The following is a 20050-nucleotide window of genomic DNA, read 5'->3' on the forward strand; positions in this document are numbered from 1 at the left end:
GTAACACATGGTAGAACAGGTGGTTGCATATGATCCACTATGATACTGGAGCTTTTGTAGCTGATTAGATAGACAGAATGCTACCTCCATTAGGCAATGAGCCTATGGCAAACAACACTAGTGATTTCATCATTTAGTGTACTATATTAAAATGTAGTAGGCTTTGAAAGCATGTATGCTGTGGGCTTGGCCAGTAGGGCAGATACTGATTTTAAGAAGCTCAAAAAGGCAACAAATTTGACTAGTTTTAATTGAACAATGCAATATTGACTGATCAGATTCTCAGCTGTGAACTGATTGAAAACATGATTGTCAGCAGTATGATATTTGTCATTATCAAGAAACATTACATCTTACTAAAAACACCTCCCAACTGGATGTTTGACTACGTCATTCTAGAGAGTAGAATAATAGTCTTGTTGAATTTACTGCAGCAAAGTATGGGAAATGGTAAAAGCAAATAACTATATTCATACTTTCTGATAGCAATTTTTAAAATGTCAGAAAAAATCTTATCGTGTATGGTGAAAACATGAAGAATCGTGGTAATACATTTTTGCCATATGACCCAACTCTAATTGTGAGTCCTCAATTGTCTACATGCCTTCAGTTTAAACTGGAGAAACATCCAAGGTCTTAAATCAGGGGATTCTAGCCCTTCCCAGTCCTGGTGACCACACACTGTGCACATGTTTAACCTATTAACTAATTAACAAGCTTCTTATGAGCTGGATCAGGTGTGTGGAGTAAGGAAAACACAGAAAAGGGGTCACCGGTAAGGCTGAACAAAAACATCTAATGGGAAAATATCTACAATTTTTCTGACCAATTTTGCAATTGTGATTTAAATTGTGATTTTCTATTTTGTAAAATTAATACAGAGTGCCAGACTGCCAGGTTAGAACATCTGTTTTCCCATTCAAAACTTTCAAAATGCTGAATCATATGACATAATTAAAATTGCACCTCACGTGATTTGTAAATTGCACTCTCATTGTACACATTGTAATTTCATCATAGTCATACAGTCAACAGGGTTGGAATTGAGAGTCCTTATCTTAAATTATATAGATATTTTAATACCAGGGGTGAAACATTTGTTTTTTTCTCTTTTATTTTAGTTCTTTTCACAAGCCGATATTTCTAACTAATAAAAGTGATCAAGGGATTGATGCTATTTTAGCAATCCTTACAAAGACTTGACTGGTACATAACCTTTAAATACTGAAAATCAAGTGGTGGTCACATAAAGGGGCATCTTTTTGTTACAGTATAACACAGTCCACTAAATATTGTTGATTTATTGATTGGATTTTCACATATATTAATGAATCAGTACTTTCCAGTATAATCTGCTTGTCGATATACTGGCCAGGCTCTAATACAGTGTGCTTTTAAGACTGTATTGAGTTTGTACAGCTGGGTGGTTAATTACAAATTGTCATGCATGGTGTCTCAGTCAGTGAGATGTTTGAGCTTTTGCTATTTTTCTTCTCCACTTGAGCTAGGGAGGAAGCAGAAAACTCCAAAGAAGTTCACTGGGGAGCAGCCCTCCATCTCTGGGACATTTGGCTTGAAAGGTATTACACATGGTTACATGCATATACATGCACACTGACATAAAGTCTCTCTCTCTCTCTATCTAACTCTCTCTCTCTCTCTCTCTCTCTCTCTCTCTCTCTCTCTGTCTCTCTATCACTTTAAAATTAGTTTAGCTTTGGGGCATTGAAGCATCTTTGCCATGTGGTTGTAATTCTCAGTCTTCTATTCCCTGCTGTAATTGGCCCTCTCTGTGCTAATAGCACCATTAGAGAAGTGTTTCATATCCTGTCGGAGTGGTGTGGGCCTGTTATTTTCACACACACACTGCCAGAGGACAAAGCACACCGCAATAGCAGATTCATTCACACGTATGACTCTGTCCTCTCAAAGTCTGGATAATAAGTTAAAGTGATTAAGTTTATCTGGGAGGTTTCACCTCTTTAGCATCATTTATGCATTACTATGTCCCATTTTAGTTATACATGGTGATTTAGCTGTTGCTTTCACTGAAAGCCAGTTATAAACCAACTAACTACATGTACATTTTCCCCAGGGTAAGTGAGGGTTGAGTGCAAACACACAATGGCTGTAGCCATCAGCTGAGATGAAACCTATATCCTCTTGAGTCCATTTTAGATATTACCCTGCTGTCTTTCTTTTGATACATTCTAGAGTCTCCCTGCTAAAACTCCCATGTGATTATGGGGTGTTGTGTTTAGGTAGGCAGTATGGCGATATGTTATTGTGATAAACTATGTCACAATTCACTTCTGTGCTATGAATATTGTCACTATTTACAAAACACTGATCTACTGCATGTATCATAAAAAAGACCAATTCTAGAGCCTATAAACAAGAACAGTCAATGTATAGTAACTGCATAAACACAATAACTGGATATCCCATTATGTCATTATAGCATTTTATGAATTTATTTAAAAAACATTTTTTTCAGATTTTCCTTTTTTCTTTTCAAGGGGCTCATATTCCTGATTTTTCTTGTATCCGCTCATGATCTTTTTATATGACCATATATGACTATTATATGACTTTATTTCTTAGAAATGTAAATGAGCGCTGTTCTGTTTTGCCTATTTTTTTGTATTTGATGTTTCCCTGAATATATATATATATATATATATATATATATATATATATATATATATATATATATATATATATATATATATATATATCCTAATCCTCAGAGTTGTAAATGACCTTTGTTCTGATTTGCTGTCTGGTTTTGAGCTTCATTCAAAAAAGGCCTCAAAATGTTCAAAGTTCAAAATGAGTGAATATTTGCAAAAAACAATGTTTATCTGTTTGAACATTAAATATCTTGTCTTTGTAGTGTATTCAATTGAATATAGGTTGAAAAGGATTTGCAAATCATTTTTCATATTCTGTTTTTATTTATGTTTTACACAACGTCCCAACTTCATTGGAATTGGAGTTGTATATGGTGAAAATGCCTTTAACAAACATACCATTATATTTCTGTCAAACCACCCACACCTGCTGTGTGTTATGTACAGGGATGAATAAAGTAGAAGAAAAGCTAAAAGCAGGCAGAGCAAAACGGCCAGAGGGGGCCGTGTTCAATGAGGAGCCCCAGAGGAAGCAATTAGTTACAGCTCCATCCAGGAGAGAACCTCCCTCCCATACTCAAGGTAGAGAGAACTCTATTGGTAATAATTTTGTAATATCACTTGGACACTGTCATTTCAGTCTTAATCAGTCTTGCTTTTGTCCTCCTTAGCAGCCCCTGCTGAAGCTCATTGGCAGCACACAATCTCAGAACGGGGTGAGGTGTGTTGCCCCACTTGCTCTGTCGTCACCCGCAAAACCGTCCCTGGCCTCAAGAAGCACATGGAGATCTGTCAAAAGGTCAGTGATCAGGTCAGTTGGCAATAACACAGCTGGAATGCTGTTTCTAATGTCTGTCTATAACTGCTAGATGGCCTATTTGCTTCAGAAATTGATTCTGCCATAGCAGAATAATATGTGTTGGTTTCTATAAACAATGGCAATGGCAGTCCAATCATCAAGTAGCCTGTCCTGCCTCTTGCCCTGCTTTCTGTGCTGCTGCTACGTTTGGTGCAGTGCCATCGTATCTACAGAGGTGATTCTGCCCAGTGGCACTGACACTTTGTCAAAGATGCAACATGATAATCTTCCCAAAGGAAATTGCAGCATAGCTCATATGCAGTGCATGCTCTTGCATATCTTAATTCCTTTCAACACTTTCATCTGTTCTATATATATATAAATATTCAATAGATAATATTATAGCTTATGAAAACTCTCATTCGCAGAGATATTGTTAACTTTCACTTGGGAAGCACCAATACCACTTTTTTCTCCTCTGATACCAATACCTGATCCTAGAAAATTTGTCAAGTACAAAAACTAATTCTAAATTGTTTCACATTCGATTCACTCTTTGGCTTTGATAAAGCAAATGGTGTAAGACCCCAGTGTTGCATAATGCAGCTGATCAGTGGAGGTGCACTGCATGCGGAGCTGATGGACACACAGCCCTGGCTGATATGCTAAAGGCTAAAGCAAGATTAAAGGCTAACATTACCCCAAGAGACTGACTGTTTTTCTATACGTCTCTGTAACGTTCATTCCCTCGATAACAACTTAGATTAACATTAACACAGACTGCAACTGACCACACAGAGATCAGGAATTACTGAAATAAACCATACGTTGCAAAGGTTAGCATGTTTTACACTGTTTGTCTGTTATGCATTATCTGATATATTTGTGACATATTGATGAATCTAATAGCTTGTGAAGAATTACTAACATTATATCACCCTCTACTATCACTTTTTCATGAAATTCAGTGAATTACAGATTTTGCCATGAGCATTTTACCACCAATGTCTTGTTATGGTCTGTCTACTGGTGCACATGCACCAAGTGTCAGCGCACGTACCTGTCAGAAATTGTGTGATGGTATCTGTCACAGGTATCGGTATCCTGATTGCCGATACCTATACTGCATTTAACTGCCTGTATTGACACTCTGCTGCACGTATCATTACAAGAACTCCTTCTTTCCATCACATCACTCCTGTTTTGCATCAGCTGCACTGGCTCCCGGTTACTCAACGCATACAATACAAAATATTACTCCTTACTTTCAAAGCAATTCATAACCTTGCCCCTCTGTATATTTCTGACCTTATTAATCTCACCTCACATTCACGATCACTGAGATCATCTGCCTCTATCCACCTGTCTGTACCCACTATATGCCTTAGCACCATGGGAGGTAGGGCCTTTAGTACCTCTGACCCCAGGCTATGGAATGCTCTACCTCCTGACTTAAGGAACTCTGACTCTATTTTACATTTCAAGTCGGGTCTCAAAACATATCTCTTTAGATCTGCATATAACTCCTAACTCCAATCACTCTGTTTTATTAATTTTATCCATTTTTATTTTATTTTCATTCATTTTATTTTATTTTATACTTTGAGTGTTATCTCTTGGTTTTTACTCTGTTTTTTACTGTGTTTTATTGTTTTACTTGTTTATTTACTATTATTATTGTCTCATTTTATGTAAGGTGACCTTGAGTGTCAGAAAGGCACCGTCAAATAAAATGTATTATTATTATTACTGATATTGATACGATATCTGTAACGCAAGCCTCTATTTGAGCTTGTTTGCTGGCCACTTTCTGCATTTGTTTGCTTGGATTATTTGGGGAAACTGATGGAGCTGGAAGGCTGACCTTGTTTATACATGTTTGATCACTTTTGCACTTGTTTAGCACTGATTCATCTTGAAAACCTAATTTGAACCTAGACCTGTGTCTGGTGACAGTTTATCAAATTACTGCGTTAACAGCCCCCAGTGACAGTAAAAACTTCAACATTTATAGACGTATAAAAAAAATGTCACTCATTTATTAATTTGCTTCATGCAGACAATAGACAGACAGTGCTATTGCTTCCCACACATGAACATAATTCAACATTTCAAAAAGTTGGGTGATATGGTATCTTACATTAACACCATATTTGTTGTGCTTTGCATGGATAAGATAGTTCTAGAAATCTGAGCTGCACTAGTTGAGCATACTCGGGTGAAGGTATTGTGTGCCACTGCAGCAGGCAGATATTATTGTCAGATCACAGAACACAAAATGGATTCAGGTGGTATTGGACCTCATACAATTGGACATTGCCTCAGACATAAAGGCATCAAGTTAAGCAGCCATAAAAAATAGCCTTGGAAGCAAATGTTTGTGTAACATTCTTTCTTACTTGCTATATTAGTTTTAATTTTGTGGTCTAAATAATGTTGACAATACACTACACTGACAAATTTTATGTTGTTATGTAAATTTTATGCTGTTATGTTTCTCTATTTGACAGAGATTAAACATCAACACTAAGGATGGGCACAGGTACACAAATATTCAATTAAGCGTTCAATGTGCCAGTATTTGAGTACCGATATCGCTATTCAGTAGACATGCGTCAGTGCAACTTTTTCCCTTCCAGTACGATAGCTGAGCCTTAACTATAGGCCGATACCAAGTTCCCATGCTAACTATTTAATCTAGCTCACCTTTAAGTCTTGATATTTATATGATTACATTTTTAAAATATTTTATTTTCAGTCAAATCTACATTTTCTGTCACTCATTAAACATACCCATGGTTAGGAAAACATGTGGTGCAGTGAGTATCGCTGTCACTTCACATCAAGAAGAGCCCAGTGTGACCTTGTCTGTGCGGATGTCTTCCCACAGTCCAAAAACACTAAGTTGCCACTCACGCTTCGCGCCAGACGAGGTCTACTAAATATCACCGTCATTCACTGTGTCAGTTGCAGTAACGTTCAGCGTTTTTTTCTGGCTTGGTTGCAGCACAGGGCCGCCGACCCCACTGCTGAGCAACACAGCTGACCAAAGGAGGTACATTGCAGACGGAGCTAGTGGACAACTATGCTAAAGGCTAAATCAGTTGAAAGGCCAGCAGTTCTTCTCACTCCCTTAATTACAACCTGGGCTAACATTAACTCCTTAAAGTTCCAGGCTTAATGCATACTTTACTTCTCAGTATTTACAGGGACTTCAGTGCAAACTGGCTAAGTCTGAGTTAACCCCTTAAAAGGCCATATTTTTGACCTACGAATAAGGTTAGTGTAGTGGTTAACACCTATGCCTTCTATACTGTAGGCTGGGATTCAATCCCCACCTGGGCTAACATCCTGCACTATACCAATAAGAGTCCTTGGGCAAGACTCCTAACACCGCTTTGGCCTATCTGAATCAAATTATAAGTTGCTCTGGATAAGAGCGTCAGCCAAATGCCAGAAATGTAAATCTCTCAGCAATTGGCTGTTACAAGGCTGAAATTGCTTCTTGTTCTTCAACTTCTTGTTTGAATTTCCCTGTTCCACCTTAAATTCTGACTGAGGCGCCGAATGTAAATGCAGCACCATTTAAGGTGAAATGGGGAAATTCGAAAGAGAAGCGACTTCTGCTTCACAACTTTTTAGTGTTTGACAGTCTAGTCTCTCATTGCAGATTTAACATTCCAGGAAACCAACTAAGGTGCTTATAAATGCGAATAAGTCTCCAAATGTTTGTCTTAGCTAAATCTCTCTCTGCCTTTTCGTAGCTACTAGCCAGGAGAGACTATTGCTAAGTTACCTGCAGTCTCGTTGAGAAATGGGCCTTTCGTGCTGTATTGCACACGTCACGTCTCGCAGATATTTTAATGATACAGTGATCCTTGACAACATGACCAAATCCGGAGTTATAAAATCACTGAAGAAAACAGGCAGGATGGCTGTAACGTATGCTGCATGGACATCCATTATCACTGGATCTTATTTCACCCTAACAGTGCATTTTATCGCAGATGAGTGGCAGTAGCGTATAATGTGCTCCAAACGTGCAACGAATGAGAGTCTTCCAGTTCACTTGCCATAACACTTCCATTTCATTTATGAATACAACATATTGTAAGTAAATCCATTATAGATCATTACAAATACTTTGCTTTAAAAGTACCAAGTTGTCACACATTGACAAAAAAAGAGATCCTGTATAGAAAAAAAAGATGCATCGATAATTGTTTATAATCGTATCACGGCCCTCTGAATCGTAATCGAATTGAATCATGAGGTGCCAAGAGATTCCCACTCCTATTCATAGGTATCAGTATCCCCATCACCAATATTAATATTGCTTTTAAGTGCTGGTACGTCATCAGTATTGGTGCAGCAAAACTATTTGAATATTAACTACGTTTCATTACAGGAAGACAGAAAATACGCAGGCTAGCAATTCAGTGAAACGAGACAGATTCGCTTGAGAAGTAATAAAGTGTATTATCTGTATCAGCTAGGTTAACTACTTTAACTGAAGTTAGCAATGTGCAGAAGCAATGAAAATAAGTTTCTCTGACAAATAACATGTTGGCCTATTGTCAAATACGTTGTGTAGAAGTAAATGAGTCCATCCAAGTGACAGTTGTTAGCTCTGTTAGCTGCTTATTAGTTTATCTGAAGAGGTAGCCTACATAATCAATCCACAGCCCATGGTTTTTGTATGATCAAACATGTTCCTCTGCATGCTGCTATATTTTTGTGCAACACTAGTTCTGTCACCTAAAATGGTAAACCTGCAGCCCTATGTCAATTTCATGAACTTTTAGGATACTTAAATATTTAAATTAGTCGGAATGCACATCAATTGTTAATTGTTAGGAACTGTCACAAATATAATAGAGAAAGTGAAAAGGTTTTGTGAAAATAAATGAAAAAGAAAGGTAAAGCAAAAAAAAGTCCTTGTCCAACCGTGGTTATTTTCGACACAGTTATCCCAGTAAGAAGACTCTTTTACCTGCACATGCTTATGTGAGCCTGTCCTGTACTTCCCTTATTCCTATAACTAGACTTTTAAACTAGATTTTTTCTGATGTCCTACAGAATTTTTAAACAGTGCTTTGGAGGCAAAAGGTTAAGGAAACAAGACTTTTGTTAGACATTTTTTCTGTTCCTTAACCTACACTGAAGCACTCAGTGACAAACATTAAGTCGGTTGATTTCAGTCAATCTGTCCAGTATGACATAGGCTACAAAGTGATCATAATGCTGTCAGGGCATACCAACAGTGCTGTCAGAAATGTTTTTTTGCCTCATTGGTTTGCCTCCATGATTCATCTGCTGCATCTGAAAATGTTGCTCCTCAGTTATCGGTAGCCTTAACTAACATAAATCACCATATGTTCTGCTTATAGGATCATCGCTGCCTCTTTTACTCATGCATACCACTACAGCATGCATTCAGTAGAGAATTATTACCAGTAGCATCCTTACTAAAGTCACTAGCATCAATGCTGACAATCTTATAGAACTGATATCATGCACAAGCGCTGTACACAATTCTGTCTGGTGAATTAATTCCAACTGATCTAGTGCCGCAAACTACACAATGGTGTATGGAAAGCGCTTCAGGCATGCAATTAGATGCCTTTCTCTCTCGCCAGACCCAAAGCCAAGGGCCAGGGAGCCATTAGAAATGCTCTATTGATTGGGCAGCTGTGAGAGCAGTTTGAGTCAGTGGGAAGTCACTAGTGTAGAGCTTAATGGCACTAAGCGTAGTCTATAGCTTGACTCTATAAATGCAGCCATGTCCGCATTAAAGGGTAATTGATCTGCTTATTACAGGTTGGTTGTCACATGTACTTTCAGCTTTTCTTGCTATTTCTTTTTGAGTCAGGCAGAAGCGAAAGTAAGGATTAAAGTAGAGTTGACCTGAAGTCATCTGATATCTGAATGGCTTCTGCTTAAGCTTAGATAAGTCTATTAAAAGCACTAGAACAGATCCACTGTAAATCACATTTGTGCAGAATCTTTTAAAGATCTGTTAAAGATCATTAATGAACTAGTCCTGGCATTAATGAACTATCCCTTAGGCCCTGATTTGCCTGGAGGAATAGACACAATCAGAGCTATAAGCTGCCACCAAGCCACATCTGACATTGCGTAATTAATGTTTCAGTGCATAAACAAGGTCAGCATTCCAAGCTCACGTTATCTCTGTGCTCATTACTGCCATAAATGTTGACATGTATTCAATTTAACATTCTCTTAGCTCTTCAGGGCTTGTATTTTGTCTTGATTGTCAAAAATGTCAAGGTATTTTCAAGTGGATTTTGTAGCTTTGAACCTTAAAAGAATAAAAAGAGGGAATGTTAGGTGATATAAAAATTAGCATGGTAAAAAATGGACAAGCAAGGATTTCACACAACAGCAAGAATTTATCCATCCGTTAGGTGGATAAGTAAGCAAATTTAGCTTACTTATTCTAATAACTACAAAGTAGGTAGTAGTTAAGTCAACTTGTTAACTTTGACACCAATACTACATACCTTGCATATTTGTTTCATATAAACTGAGATAACCCAGTGATTTCTGACATCTTTCCACAGCTTCAGGATGCACTGAAGTGTCAGCAGTGTCACAAGCAGTTCAGGTCCAAAGCTGACCTCAATTACCATGTGATGGCTGAACACACCACCAAGGTAAAACGTGTGTGTGTGTGTGTGTGTGTGTGTGTGTGTGTGTGTGCTTATGCGTGCATGTGTTTGCTTGTGAATCCCTCCATGCAAAGACCTGTTCTTCCATAGCTTATAATATGTATCCACTTGCACTTCTTCTTGCTGCAGTCTCTCTGCTCACCACTGGTGGGTGTTTTTATGTTCATATGAAAATGAAAGAACTTAATTGAACATATTTAGGGCAGTAAACAATTTGTTACACTGTTTTGCAGTTGTGCAGAGGGTTACAATGAGACCAAAATGCATAAGTATGCTTTTTATGTTTTTTGTCATTTTTTAGAATACAACAGTCACCTACACAAGTTAGAAAGTTAGGTTGTTCAATTTATGTAGCAAGCTGGCTAGTTTAGCAATTCACTTACACGTTCTATATGGGTTAGATTTTCCCTTGAACCATGCAAACTTTATCCAATTGAACATCTTTCCTCTACTGTCAACAGTTATTTTTTCATAGGTTTCCAAATATTTTCATTATTATGTAAAACTGATATAGATTCGAAGAAGAGATACAAGTATACCATTGCAGGATTGGCAACATGGCTGCAACATTTATTTGCATAAAGTTGAAATCTGCTGAAGTTTTTACTGCATTGCAAACCATTATGCACACAACACAGCTCCCAATTGAAATTGCAAATGGACACATACCATCAATTAAATCAGGGGTGACAAGTCCTGGTCCTGGTACCACCCTCCAGTGTTTAGCGCCAATTGTAGTGTTAACACACTTGATCTAGGTAATAAAGTGCTTCAGACGCATCAGCATATTAGAACCAAGTGTTGGATCTGAATTCTCCAGGATGATAGAGTAATCAGGAAGCTGCACATTTAATTGCCCCACATTTACTTCAGGTATTATAAAATGGTCTATATCAAATGGTCAGCTCCATTGTCATGAAGTTTTTTTAAGGTAAGTATTCAAGCTCCTGTATTAAATGATTTCAAATTCAGCTTTTATGTCAGTGTAGCTTTGCCTCAGATATGGACTAAAGATGCAAATGGTTGGGGATTTAACCGTTTTTTGTCCAGTGGAATTGTGCAGAGTAGAGCTCAGGCGCTGTTCCAGTGAGAGGGCGCTGGTGTGTAGGGGCCTACAAGGATGCTACATTACCTCGCCAGCTCTTACATTAGCTCATTGGAGCTCCTAGGAATTTCATAAATTATGCATAAGTGTACATCTCTAAAGCACTGTTAAACATTAATGAGAGGGCCTCCCAAAAGTCTGTTTTGTTATGTGCATACTTGTTTGGGTGTACGCACCTGCATGTGCTTGTTTTGGTGTCTTTATAAGTGTATCACTTAAAGGGTTCACTGACCATGATGTTTTTCAGCAAATTTTCATTCCAGTTCATTTTAAGTCAATTCAGTCAATGACAGATTTTCTGGGCTGATTTTTCATTAGTTAGCTTTTATTTTAAAGCAGTGGACTACATTGGCATTAATATTTGTTTATGTGCTCTTGGGGACTTTGGGGTTACAATATCTGCAACACAAATAGGGTTATTTTATTTACTCCCCAAAAGAACCAGTGAACATACATGTGTCTTCTGAGTTTTTATATATGTAATGTTGATAATGGTAAAATAGTGATAAATGAATGTAAACATTTTCCTTAGGGGCTATTGTGCCTTAAGGTGCCTTACATGTCCCTCTCCATCCTAAAAGAATGAAAAAAAATATGTGTGAGGCCAAAAGCTTTTCAAAACTGTTATAAAACATAACAACCTTTTGTATAATAACCTTCCTGCAAGGGAGCTTTTAGAAGCATTTAGAGGCAAACTTGTTCACCAGCACTGTGAACAATTCTGACTGAGCACTCTCAGAAAAAACTTACTGTTACTGGTAAACTGTCATTGGGATTATATTCCTCTTGTCACTGGGGTGGTATGCACAATGGTATGTACCTGTACCTGTAGTTAACATATTTGCACCATATTGTAATTATACCATAATCCATAGTTGTATGTACTTCACATACTCTTTATTGTCTCCAGCCTTCATAGTATTTTTTTTTTTAAATATTAGGTTATGAAATGGTATAAATATGTACCTTTGCACTGGGAAAAAAAAACATGTTAAAGGTACACAACTGGACCTTAAAACCCATGGTTGTATGTTTGAGGGTATTTTTACATGGTTTATGTCTTGCTAAAAAAAAAGGTACCTGCACAGAACCTTTTTTCTTTAGTTTAGAATGGAGTATTTATTATCAAACCATTCTGAATTACTTTACATCTCAACCATTTAATTTCTTTTTTTAATTTTCTTTTTCATTTCTTTTTAATTATGAAATTAAAAAAATGATGGAATTACTTTTAGGAGTATTTTTATTCCTATTAATATTATTGTATGTTAAGTTGTATAGGTACAACTTAAAAGGCTCCCTGAAATACATATTAGCTCATAATGACCAAGAACATGCACATGAGGGTCTTTGAAATTTTCTCACTGCTGCAGTAAAGTTTATTCTGCTGAGCTATGATATTACGGGTTAAATTGTGCCTAGCAGTAGTTTGTTGTGATGCCTTTAGGATTTTGCATTTGTTAGAGCATCATGATGTTTTGGAGTAAGAGTGATACTTACTGGTACGATGACCACATTTTAGATTTCAAAAAAGAGAGCAAATGAAAACCCAAATCCTGAACATAGTAGGCAATTTAGAAATCCCAAAAGTAAAAAAGTAGGCATACGATCACTCTAAAATCTGTATTAAGTTTTTAAGTGAATATATGCTTTATATTTTTGCGTATCACATCGACTACACCTTTGGCATTTATTATACATCATAAAATTGCAGCACAGGCTGGACAAAAAAAAAAAAAATCACCAACTTGTTAGAAATAAGTATCAGACAGTTCCAATCTTGACAAATTTTCTGATCCTGACTGATTACCATCCTGGCTGATTCCAATTTTGGCCAAACTCTGGCTAGTATGACTTTCATTATCTAAAAAGGTCCACAGTCCACATGAAGAGAAAGAGAGATTTGTATTGAAATTATCCATTTATCTGCTTTTGGCCAATTCTGTGCTCTTTGCTGTTTTTGTCTAAACCTGGGCCCTGCGCTCTGTCAAAAGAATCAGTAGTGCTTTCTAAGGCTCTAAGGAAGTCTTCCCTTCAGGTTTTTGTATGACCGCATTGAGGCACGGCATCTTTTGTTCCTTTTTTCTTTTTCTTTTTTTTTCCTTTTACTTGGCTTTATTTTTGAGATGTTTGGTATTCTGTATAATGATTTGTAGGCACTCACAGGATGACAGTGCTGTGAGCCAGCCTGAGGAAACTCAGATGTAACTCAGCTTTACAGTGCTGTATTCTTAATGTGAGGAAGCACACCACTGATGAAGCTGCCTGGAGGGGCTGCTCTCCTGAGGTGTTATGAGGAGTTACACTTTTTGTCCCTGTTAAAAATCATATCGCCTGTGACTTCCGGTTGGCTAGCGGAATGGAGTAGTGGTGTTTTTTTGGGCTCCTGCCACACAACTTGTATTTGACCATCTATACACTCAAATCTACTGAAACTAGTGACTACGACCTGTTTGAATGTGTTTTACACATACTGCCAACCAATATGACTTCTAAATCAAGCAAACAGGACAAGAAAAAAGAACATGCTTCTGCCGCTGGTCCCGCTGTTGACAACGCTACGTTGGCTAGCATGCTAAACAACCTCACAGCGGACCTGCTAACCAATCCTGACTCTCTGTCTGCAAGATTTGAAAACAAGCTTGGTGCCATTGAAACGAAATTAGACGGGATCCAGTCTAAAGTGAACAATCATGAACAGCGAATTTCCGATGTGGAATCTGGGCTGAACGATCTACAGCGCCTAGAAGCTCAGGTGATTGCTCTGGCTGCGGATAACGCAAAGCTGAAAGCCAAGGTTCTAGATCTGGAGGGGAGAAGTAGGCGGTACAATCTTCGCCTCATAGGACTGCCTGAATCGATCGAAGGTACGAGGCCAACAGTGTTTTTTTCTAATCTTTTGGTTGAGGTACTGGGGAAAGATGTGTTGCCTTCCCCTCCGGAACTTGAGAGAGCCCACCGTGTGCTTAGAGACAAACCAGCCGAAGGAGGAAAGCCCAGAGCAGTGATAATTTGCTTTCACAAGTTTCAAACGAAGGAAGCAGTGATTCGTTCGGCCCGACAAAAGCGAGGTGAGCTGAAGTACAACGATACGCCGATATACATTTACGAGGACTACAGCCCCGAAGTCCTAGAACAACGCGCAGAATACAAAGACGTAATGCACCAACTCTACACTCTCCACCTCAAGCCCTCGCTGCAGTATCCTGCGCGACTGTTCATCAGGTCGGAAAATGGCAAAAGACGGCGCCTGACATCAGTGAGGGCAGCCGAGCAGTTTCTGGCCACGTACGAGCCTGCTTCAAGAACGGAGGAGGACTGATTCAAGCCAAGGCCCAGCTGAGGTGATATATTGCTACTGTTTCCTTTTTTCGTGAGATGGGCGAGTCGAAAGCAGAGTGGGAGTACCGCTGACGTGAGTTTAAAAAATGCAGGTACAGAGAGTCTGCGACCACTTCTATGGTAGGCTATGCTTTTGTTTCATTTTTATTTTTCCACCGAGTGGTGTATGAGCATAAGCCTGGACTGCCTGTTCACTGCCTATGAAAAAGACTATGAACCGTAGTCACCTTTGTATCGTTACCCTTAGTGTTAGCGGTGTTTAATTGCTTACTGAAGCCCTATAATGTGTAGGCTAAACGTGCCTGAAACGGCGTGGAAAGTTTAACTCATTCTGTTCTGTTTTTTTTTTTTAGTTAGGCTATTGTTACTGTTTAGTCTATACTCACTCCTTTAAGTGTCATGCCGTGTAGAATGGTTGTATTAACTTGTTTATAACAAAACATTCTAATTATTGTGTGGTGGGAGAAGAGAGTGGAGTAGAGCCCCGGGAGAATTTTGCTAAGTGAAGATGGCACGTTCGTGCAGGGATTGTGGGTATAAGGGGTTACTGGGAGTGGGTTGTACTGGAGACGGGTGGGGACAGGGTTTTTATTTTAATTATTTTATCTTTTCTTCCCCCTTTCTTTTTCTTTTCCATCTCTCAGACACTGTGCTCGTGCATGTGCTCATTTTCCTTATTAATATCATAGCATATTAATATCATGGTATATTATGCATACTTCACACAGAACTCACTGCTTGCATGGATAGTAAAAAGTCAGTGAGTAATATTCGTTTCATATCATGGAACGTCAAAGGGGCAAACCAAGCATTGAAAATAAATAAGATCATGTCTCATATTCAGGGGTTGAGAGGTGAGGTGGTGCTTTTGCAGGAGACACACCTGCGTACAGAGGAAGTTTTGCGTATTAAAAGGGGCCAGTTCAACCAACTATATCATTCCAAGTTCAAGGATAGGGCTAGGGGGGCCGCAATTCTAATTCAACGCCACATTCCCTTTGAGTTAGAAAAACTTGTAGCTGACTCATCTGGTAGGTTTGTTATAGTGTCAGGGCAGCTGTGTAACACCCCTGTCATCTTAGCCAGTGTTTATGCACCAAATTGGGATGATGATAAGTTTATATCCAAGTTTTTCACATCCATGCCCAATATTGACACTTACCATGTAATTATAGGGGGGGATTTCAATTTTGTTCAGCATCCTAACTTAGACAGATCTTCAACCAGACCACACTCTCTTACAAAGTCGGCCAAACTACTTTCATCCACTGCATCACAGCTGGGTTTTTCAGATCCATGGAGGTTTAAATTTCAAGACAAAAAATCATTTTCTTTTTTTTCACCTGTCCATCATTCCTATTCTAGAATAGACTTCTTTCTCTTAGACAACAGATTACTCTCTAATATATGTTCATGTGACTACCACAGTATCATTATTTCAGATCACGCCCCTACATCTCTAGACATACGTTTTCCAACTTATAGACCTCCTCTGAAACGATGGAGATTTAGTTCAAGTTTACTAGCTAATGACCTCTTTGTTGAGCATGCAACGACCACCTCTCAGGTATTTTTTACAATAAATGACACTCCAGACATGTCAAGGGGCACTTTATGGGAAACCTACAAGGCATATCTGAGAGGCTATGTAATTTCTTATACAGCTTATCTTAAGAAAACAAATGTGAAAAGACAGACAGAGTTAACACAAATGATCACTGAAGTTGATGATAATTATTCTACAAATCCAGATCCTGCACTCTACAAAAGACGGTTACAACTTCAATCTGAACTAGCTCTTTTAACCAACAATGAAGCAGAACTGCAACTGCTTAAGTCCCAACAAAAATTCTTTGAGTCAGGAGATAAAGCTGGCAAACTCCTTGCCCAGCAGTCCAGAGCAGCCGCTGCCTCTAGACTAATCCCAACCATAAAATCACCATCAGGTATCACCCTTACTGACCCAAAAAGTATAAATGAAACATTTGCAAAATTCTATTCTGACCTATATGCATCTGACCACCCTCAGTTAAACACACCCAATATACTCAATAATATTGTTTTCCCCACAATAGAACAGGAGTGGGTAGAAAAGTTAGCTAGCCCAACATCTCCATCTGAGGTTGTAAGTGCTATTAGAGCTTTACAAAGTGGTAAGTCACCGGGTCCAGATGGTTTCACAGTAGAATTTTATAAGGAATTTTCCCCACTTCTTTCTAAGATCTTAAGTGATGTATATAATGAAGCATTGTCTGTTGGCCGACTACCCCCAACTTTAAATAATGCTACTATTTCTCTTCTGTTAAAAAAGGATAAGGATCCACTACTTTGTAGTAGCTTCAGACCCATATCCCTCTTAAATGTTGATTACAAGATTCTTGCTAAACTTTTATCCCTTCGTCTCCAACAGATTCTACCAAAAATTATTTCGTTAGACCAAACAGGCTTTATGTTGGGTAGACATTCATCTCACAACACTAGAAGGCTTCTCGACATACTCAACAGTCCCAGCTCCAGCGTCCCAGAGGTCGTGGTGTCGCTGGACGCCGAAAAAGCTTTTGACAGGGTAGAATGGGACTTCCTGTTTGAGGTAATGGATAGATTTGGGTTGGGCTCTGGCTTTATTTCATGGGTCAAATTGCTATATTCATCCCCAGTTGCCTCTGTACAAACAAACAATACATTCTCACCTCCTTTTCAACTTCATCGTGGCACAAGACAAGGTTGTCCACTATCCCCTTTATTGTTTGCCATAGCCATTGAACCGTTAGCGATCTGGTTGAGATCTGAACCGAGATTTCAAGGTATTCTTCGCCACAACACTGAACACAAATGATCTTTATATGCCGATGACTTGCTCCTTTATGTATCCAACCCATCCACATCACTCCCAGTCACCTTAGACATCTTAAAAGAGTTTGGCCAACTGTCTGGCTACAAACTCAATTTGGGGAAAAGTGAAATATTTGCATTAAATGAGTTGGTTGGGGTTCTTCCGGACAGCATTGCACCTTTTAAAAGGGCGGACAATAGTTTTAAATATTTAGGTATAATCATAACCAAGACTCTTTCAATAAAAACTTTGTCCCCTTGCTTGGTAAGGTTGAGGATGACTTTGCTAGATGGTCCACTTTACCTTTGTCATTGGCTGGCAGGGTAAACCTTGTTAAAATGGCCATATTGCCAAAGTTTCTCTACCTCTTTCAACATATTCCTGTACTCATTTCAAAAAAGTTTTTTGATAAACTGAACAAATTAGTGTCTAAGTTTCTCTGGGCTAATAAACCTGTCCGTATACGGAGTAAAATATTACAATTGCCTAAAAGAGTAGGGGGTCTTGCTCTCCCCAATTTTTTACATTATTATTGGGCAGCCAATATTCATAAATTGCTATATTGGACCGACATGCCCATGACCAACCAGCCTGCTTGGGTAAAAATTGAAATGTCTTCATCTCAATCCTCATTGAGGGCGTGGCTTTGTTCTCCCCTTACTTTGTCAACAGTGAATGCAAGCAAAAACTCAGTAGTCAGACAGTCCCTCAAAATTTGGTTGCAATTCAGAAGACATTTTGGCCTGAGAGACAGTTCAATTTATGCACCAATATTAAACAACCATAACTTCAAACCATCTATTATGGACTCTGCTTTTAAATTGTGGTTTGAGAGGGGCGTTGTCTCAATTCATGATCTTTATGATAGCGGCACTTTTATGTCTTTTACTGGATTATCAACCAAATTTAAACTTCCTCCCTCCCAACTCCTTAGGTTTCTTCAAATTAGGGACTTTGTTCAGAAAAATTACCCTGACTTTCCAAATCTTCCTGTACGGACCTTAGTAGATAAACTTTTCTTGATGGACCCCAATCAGAGAGGAAATATTTCTCACATTTTTAGGGCATTAGACTCCACTACCGCTGTCTTTCCCCAACAAACAAAAAACTTATGGGAACAAGATTTAGGTATGACCCTTGAGGAGGACCAGTGGGCTAATATTCTACAATTAGTACACAACTCTTCTATCTGTGCACGACATGGTCTAATTCAATGCAAATTAATACATAGGATCTACTATACAAATCATAGACTGTCAAAATTCTACCCCAATGTCGCAGATACCTGTAATAGATGTAACCAGTCTCCTGCTGACCTCATGCACATGTTTTGGTCATGCCCTAAGTTGAAACATTTTTGGTCTGAAATATTTGGTACCCTCCACAAGGCCTATGATGTTGGGGAGGATCCCCACCCCCTCCCAGCTCTTTTTGGTATTCTTCAAACTAAATCCTTTTCAAGCAAAGCCCAACACTGCATGGCTTTTTGTTCTTTACTGGCAAGGCGTTTAATTTTGCTTAACTGGAAACATACTGCACCCCCCTCTTATAATCATTGGGTCAAGGAAGTTCTGTTCAATCTGAAGTTGGAGAGGCTTAGATTTTCCCTTAATGGTGCATTGAGTAAATTCAACAGGACTTGGGACCCCTTGCTATCTATCATAGACACTCTAGACATTGAACCAGAAGAGACACAGGTCTGAGTTGTTTGTCTATTTATTTAGTTATTTTTTTATTTATTTATTTATTTTTTTATTTTTATTTATTTATTTTTTTGTCCCCTTTAGATTTTTTTTTTTCTACTAATTTTTTAGTATTTTTGTTTTTTCATTTATTGTCCTCTTTTCCCTTTCCCTTTCTCCTCCTGTCCTCTTGTTTGTGATTTAATTTTACTTTTATTTATGCACCGTGCTTAAACATGGGGTTGTTGGGATTTGTGTGTGGGAGGGGTGGGTGGGTGGGTGTTTTTTTTTTTTTTTTTTTTTTTTTTCTGAATATTGTAAAACAAGTGAGCATTTTTTATGTTTGGGGTCCACCACATCCTTTTTTTTGTATTGTTGTTGCTCAATAAAGAAATTATAAAATAAATAAAAAAAATAAAAAAATATAATATTGCTATATATAATATATAGTGCTATATTTAATATATAATGTTTGCGATGTGTTATGCTACAAATCTAAAAATCTACTGCTGGGGCTTGAAAGTGTACAATTGAACTAATATGTATAAATTATGAATAGAGAAATGTACATATTATGATGATAATGTCCTTAGGAGAATATTGGAGATCAAACATTACTTAAAATTATCATTAAAGGAAATGGCTGGGTGCTGAAAAAAAAAAAAAAAATCATATCGCCTTGCTTCATCATTAAAGGCATTTCCAGCTTCTTTAGTGGCAGTCTGTGGTTAATGGGTCAGACTTCAACACTCCAGATAGCAAAGTCTGTGAAGGGCTGTATGCATGACTTTTTTGTAGGTCAGTCATATAATCCACACATCACAGACAGACGGTGAACAAAGCAGAGGATCAAAAAGTACAGCAATCTGAGCACAAAAGAGAGATCAGATGTTCCCCCTTGCTGCTCTGCATATGGACAGATGGGCAGTCACTGTTTTTGTTGGAGTGCTGCCTTCTTCATTGG

General features: G+C 38.2%; 1 protein-coding gene across 6 annotated transcripts in view; it reads left to right on the forward strand.

The window, feature by feature from the left end:
* The window catches only part of znf512b (zinc finger protein 512B), an 85123-nt gene that overhangs the window by 46334 nt on the left and 18739 nt on the right, over window positions 1–20050 (forward strand). For 3 of the 6 annotated variants that reach the window (XM_017681906.2, XM_017681907.2, XM_017681910.2), the window contains 4 exons: window positions 1509–1580; window positions 3081–3215; window positions 3305–3444; window positions 10017–10109. In XM_017681906.2, coding sequence (XP_017537395.1) covers window positions 1509–1580; window positions 3081–3215; window positions 3305–3444; window positions 10017–10109 — 440 coding nt within the window. The remainder of the gene's footprint in view (window positions 1–1508; window positions 1581–3080; window positions 3216–3304; window positions 3445–10016; window positions 10110–20050) is intronic. The other 3 variants (XM_017681909.2, XM_017681908.2, XM_037541198.1) reach the window with 2 other exon arrangements.

The sequence above is a fragment of the Pygocentrus nattereri genome, chromosome 9 (genome assembly GCF_015220715.1).
Source record: "Pygocentrus nattereri isolate fPygNat1 chromosome 9, fPygNat1.pri, whole genome shotgun sequence".
Classification (NCBI taxonomy): domain Eukaryota; kingdom Metazoa; phylum Chordata; class Actinopteri; order Characiformes; family Serrasalmidae; genus Pygocentrus; species Pygocentrus nattereri.